We start from the raw sequence: 6,297 nt of genomic DNA, 5'->3' as shown, positions 1-6,297 counted from the left end.
GTTGAACAGACAGCTATGTTAAAAAAATAAAAAAATAAAAAAAATTAGGAATTTAAAAAGTAATGCTGGCGTGTTTTATATTGCAACGTCATGCGCGTGCACGTCGACTTCATCTCAACCTTGTTTACACAATAATAAATCGTTCACAAAAAATATATTTCTAAATATATATATATATATATATATATATATATATATATATATACACACAAATAAACGCTCGTAACGGTTTGCCAGGAACGACGTTTCAGAGTGCCATGGTAACGGCGACGTTTCTGATTGGGTGTGGAGCACTGGAGGATTGTGGGTAGTGTAGTCCTTGGCCTGATTGTGAACTCGTAAATAACGTGTCATTAATTATTACTATTTATTTTTAATCAAGGAGAAACGTGTTACTATTAAATTTCGCACTACTGTTAGTTTGTTAATGATAGTTAATATGTTTATTTATTTATTTATTTAAATTAAATATATAAAACTAGGCTAACTCGTGACCTGTCACTTTCACTTCCGGAAGCGGTCCGCTTCAGTTCTATGGTAACGTCATCCGTGTTGTGTGTGCGCGTGCGCTCCTTCGCCTGCGTTCGGCTTGTATGTTTGTGTGCGTGTGCCTGAGTCTGCTTTACCGAACCGATTTAGCGCGTTTGTTACGGTTCCGACCGGCTGAGGCGCGCGACATGGCGGCGGCCCCAAACTCGAGCCCGAGCCCGAGCCCGAACTCGAACCCGAATCCAGCCCGGAGCTCAGGTTCAGGCGCGAGCCCGGAGGAGGTGCACCGGCCCCCGGCGGCGGCGGCGGCAGCTGCAGCGGCGGCAGCGGCTCTGGCGAGTGACGGTGAACCGGAGGAGGCCGAGCAGTTCTCCTCAGCACTGCACTGCTCGGAGCTCGCGCGGCGGCAGAACGAGCAGCGGAAGCTCGGGCTCTTCTGCGACGTCACACTGGCGTTCAGCGGCGGAGGAGCGGGTGGAGGAGGAGGAGGAGGAGGAGGAGGAGAGGGCGCGGGCAGTGGGTTCGAGCTCGGCGCGCACCGCTCCGTGCTCGCAGCCGCCACCGATTACTTCACCCCGCTGCTGGGGGGCCAGTTTGCGGAGTCCGTGTCGCGGCGCGTGGAGATGAAGGAGTGGAGCAGCGAGGCGGGGCCCGAGCGCGAGACCGTCGAGAGCGTCGTGCAGTTCATGTACACCGGAGAGATCCGCGTCAGCACGAGCAACGTGCACGAGGTGCTGGAGCTCGCGGACAGGTGAGACCTGAACCTGCATAACAGTGTGGTTTTTAGTTGTGTATAATCCACTGCTTACCTGCACTCTCAGACCTGCACCTTTCCCCTGTCACCATCACCATCATAATCATCATCGTCACTCACCATCATCACTCACCATCATAATCATCATCGTCACTCACCATCATAATCATCATCATCGTCACTCACCATCATCACTCACCACTATCATAATCACCATCATCACTCACCACCACCACCATCACCATCGTCACTCACCATCGTCACTCACCATCATAATCATCATCATCACTCACCACCACCACCATCGTCACTCACCATCGTCACTCACCATCGTCACTCACCATCGTCACTCACCACCATCATCACCACCATCATCACTCACCACTATCATACTCATCACCATCACTGACCATCGTCACTCACCATCATAATCATAATCATCGTCACTCACCATCATCAATCACCACTATCATAATCATCACCATTGTCACTCACCATCATCATCATCACTCACCACCACTCACCACCACCATCATAATCATCACCATCACTCATCACTCACCACCACCACTCACCATCATCACTCACCACTATCATAATCACCATCACTCATCACCATCATAATCCTCACCATCACTCATCACTCACCATCATAATCACCATCACTCACCACCACAATCATCATTCACCACCATCACCACCACTCACCATCACTCACCACTATCATAATCACCATCACTCACCACTACCATCACCACTCACCATCACTCATCACTCACCACTATCATAATCATCACCATCACTCATCACCACCATCACTCGCCATCATCACTCACCACTATCATAATCACCACCATCACTCACCACTATCATAATCACCACCATCACTCACCACTATCATAATCACCACCATCACTCACCACCACCATCATCATTCACCACTATCATAATCACCACCATCACTCACCACTATCATAATCACCACCATCACTCACCACCACCATCATCACTCACCACTATCATAATCACCACCATCACTCACCACCACCATCATTCACCACCACTCACCATCATCACTCACCACTATCATAATCATCACCATCACTCATCACCACCATCACTCACCATCATAATCATCATCACCATCACCACCACAATCATCACTCACCATCACTGTCACAACCACCATCATTACTCACCACCATCACCACCATTATTACACACCATCACACACCACCATCATCATCATCATCATCACCACCATCTTCTCATTTGAATCTTCATCAGAAAGCCTTCACCTGATCTGTGTTTCCACTCTTCTTCTTCTTCTTCTTCTTCTTCTTCTTCTTCTTCTTCTTCTTCTTTGTACGGTCTACCTGCTGTGTTCTCAGAACCCTGTTCCTGACTGACAGGAGAGGAACCCTGTGTGGTCTTCTGCTCTTGTAGCTCGTCTGCCTCAAGGTTCAGCGTGTTATGCTGCTTTTTTGCTTGCCCTGGTTGTAAAGAGTGGCTGTTTGAATAACTGTACCGCTCCTGTCCACTCTAACCGCATTCAGACTAATCCACTGAGATCACTCCCCTCATCCATCCCTCCATCCCTCCCTCCATTTCCATTGATTGTTGACATTAACACACTGCTCTGCTACATCCTGATTGTTTAACTGATTGTATGAATCAGCAGGTGTTCCTAATAAAGTGGTCAGTGGGTGTATATTTAGACCTGAAAACGTGATCAACTAACAAAAGCTCAAAAATAGTTAATAAAGTAAATGTATTATTATTATTATTATTAATATTATTAATATTATTACTAAATTAGATGTATTTCCAGGTTGTTGTATAAGGAATAAAACCCTCCATGTTTCGTTGTTGTAGGAAAACGATCAACAGAATGTTTAATCTCTCTTATACCACAGCGAAACACCAACACGTACAAATTTTAAACATATTAACGATGTTGTACTTCTTATCCGTTTCTAGTTACATTTAAAAGATTAAACGATCACTTCTTTTCATCCGTCAGGTTCCTGCTGGTGCAGCTGAAGGAGTTCTGTGGTGATTTCCTGAAGCGGAAGCTGAGCCTGGCCAACTGCGTGGCGGTGCACAGCCTAGCGCACATGTACACTCTGGACCAGCTGGCATTGCGTGCCGCCGAAATGATACGCCGCAACTTCCACCGGGTGATCCAAGACGACGAGTTCTACACGCTGCCGTTCCACCTGGTGCGTGACTGGCTGAGTGATGCCGAGATCACCGTCGACTCGGAGGAGGTTCTGTTCGACGCGGTCGTCAAGTGGGTGCACCGGGGCACCGAGGACCGCGAGAGGCACTTCGAGGAGCTTTTCCGCCTCCTCAGGCTGCCTCAGATCAAACCCACTTACCTGACGCGGGTGGTGAAGAACGAGCCCCTCGTGGCACGGAACGAGGCGTGCCTCAAACTTGTGTCGGATGCCGTGGAGAGTCATGCCATCCGTTTTGAGAACCATAAAAAGTCCGCGTCCGATTCAGAATTCTGGGCAGCTTTCCAGCCTCGATTTGGACAAAACATGGACGTCATCATGGTGGTCGGCGGCGTCTCGGAAGGAGGCGACTACCTGAGCGAGTGTGTTGGGTATTTCGTGTACGAGGACCGTTGGGTGAACCTTCCGCACATCCACAATCACCTCGACGGCCATGCGATCGTAGTTACGGATTCGTACGTCTACGTGGCGGGCTCCATGGAGCCTGGATTCGCCAAAACGGTGGAAAGATACAATCCGAATCGCAACACTTGGGAGCAGGTGAGCAACCTCACGACGCGTAAGCACTCGTTCGGCCTGACGTGCGTCAAAAATATCCTCTATAGCATCGGCGGCCACGGGAATTTCAGCCCGGGATTCAAGGACGTAAGCGTTTATGAGCCGGAGCAGGACAAATGGCACAATTTGGAGTCGGCACCAAAAATCCTGCGTGATGTGAAGGCGATTAGCGTCGAAGATCGCTACGTTTACGTTACAGCGAGGACCCCTGTGGATACAGACAATGACGACGGGCTCAAGACGGTGACGACGCGCTATGACACCGAGAGCCGCCAGTGGCAGGAAGTCGATTCTTTGCCCCTGATCGACAATTACTGCCTCTTCCAGATGGCCGTGGCGTCCACCAATTTCTACCACACCGCGTCCTGCTGTCCGAGGAGCTACACCAACGTCCGAGATGAAGCCGCACGGCAGAAGATTAGTGCCCGGATTTCGGACGAGATCCTTGAAAGCCTGCCTCCGGAGGTCACCAGCGTCGAAGGAGCTGCCGTGTGCTTCCTCGGCGACGACGTGTTTGTCATCGGCGGCTGGAAAAACAGCGATGACGTGGACAAGCAGTACCGAAAAGAGGCCTACCGGTACTGCGCCGAGAGAAAACGATGGATGCTGCTTCCGCCGATGCCGCAGCCTCGTTGCCGGGCGACCGCGTGCCACGTCCGAATCCCCTACCGCTTCTTGTATGGGTGCCAGAGGTACCCGATGCCACAGAATTTAGCACGGCAGCGAGACCGGATGCAGCAGATGCAGCAGCTTCATCGACGCACACTCACCCTGCGCAGGCAGCTGCAGTCCCAGATCGAATGCTGAAGGAACGGACAATGTTCGGCTGCGTTTTGGGTCCAAGCGGAAGGAAGAGAGTTCTCTGGAGCTGCTGCGCTTTTCTCAATACCGTTAACATCTTTTGGTCCAGCTTTCATCTTTTCACCGCGGTCCTAAACTTTCATTGTGCGTCGAAAGTGTGTGTGTGTGTGGGGGGGGGTGTCCTCCGGGCCACTTGGGGGCGTTGAGGAACGAAGAGACTCGATAACTTTCTGCCGTTTTTCATTGTGTATTAAAGCTTCTTTGTATATTTATTTGTCGACTTTGATAATCGGCGATAATCGCCTGTGTTTCGGGTTCGGCGTGAAAGTCCTCAGGTCCACCAGGGGGCAACAACGGACGCCGAGCGATAACATTAACATTCCACCGTTACGGGTTTCGCATTGCGTTCTGCGTACGATATTTGTCCAGTTTTTCATCGAGACCGAGCGATCACAAATTGAAATCTAAATGTAGCTTGAACTTTTTGCTTAAACGTCAAGACATGGTGAGTTTTTAAATTCCGATGACGTACAACTGCGTTCGTATACAGCATCGCATCCTGCGAGCGATCAGCCCCGACCCTAACGTTAGCGCTTAATTAGTGTGATGGCTTTACAAAATAAATTCCCAGTGACTCCGGTAAGTCCATGAAACGCGCAATATAAAGCAGTTATGTAACGGTCAGGCCGTAGCTATTTCAGCCAAGAACGCGAGCTGCTGTTGCTCAGAAGGTCCTCCGGGCCACTAGAGGGCAATGGTATGTGTATAATGTAATAACTGTATTATATAACGTACAGGAAGGAATAACTGCTTCCGAGGCCACGTGTAATGTTCGTATCGTCGCTTGCTTCAGGTTTTGCCTTAATGTTGCGATATGTTTCATCACAAAGACAGATGAAGATCCATTTTTGAACACGCTGATAATTTTATGAATGGACGACCAAAATGTTAGAATGGAGGTCTTTTTGTTGTTGTTGTTGTTGTTTTTTTAAACCTGAAGAGTCATCTTTGCACTTTGCCACATCCTGATTTGCATATTTTTATTTCCCCATTGTGTTCTGCACTTGAAACTTTAAACGCACTTCTAAAGGGACTCTGTGTCTTAATCATTTATTCGCGCTGAGCCTGTGTTCCAATACGACCGTACCGACCTTGTTTACTTGCCTTTGTTTACGTCTACTTGTGCACGTTAATTGTAGTTCCATTGCAGCACGTTTCGATATCGGCCGAAGGTAATGACTTTGCTTTCTTTATTCTGCTAGTTAGCTTTAAGGCTAACGGCCGAGCCGAGACGAGTGTGAGGGATACAGTCTGAGGGGAAGTCCGGGTCAGCGAGGGCGCGTTAATCACCGTACAGAACGCAATGCGGAAGTGAAGCGGAAAAGGGGCCGTTACAGTAATAATTTATTGTATTTAACAGCATTAAACCATAGTGATGTTTTATTTTCTACCTCA

At 48.9% G+C, this 6,297-nt stretch overlaps 1 protein-coding gene across 1 annotated transcript; it reads left to right on the top strand.

The window, feature by feature from the left end:
• Positions 1-526: 526 nt before the first annotated feature.
• Positions 527-6,297, top strand: klhl11 (kelch-like family member 11). Its single transcript, XM_017483285.3, has 2 exons — positions 527-1,240; positions 3,267-6,297. The coding sequence occupies exons 1-2, from the start codon at positions 594-596 to the stop codon at positions 4,846-4,848; spliced, it is 2,229 nt and encodes a 742-aa protein (XP_017338774.1). The 5' UTR covers positions 527-593; the 3' UTR covers positions 4,849-6,297.

The sequence above is a fragment of the Ictalurus punctatus genome, chromosome 13 (assembly GCF_001660625.3).
Source record: "Ictalurus punctatus breed USDA103 chromosome 13, Coco_2.0, whole genome shotgun sequence".
NCBI lineage: Eukaryota > Metazoa > Chordata > Actinopteri > Siluriformes > Ictaluridae > Ictalurus > Ictalurus punctatus.
Note: the sequence above shows the minus strand (reverse complement) of the source record. Positions and strands in the feature narration are given on the sequence as shown.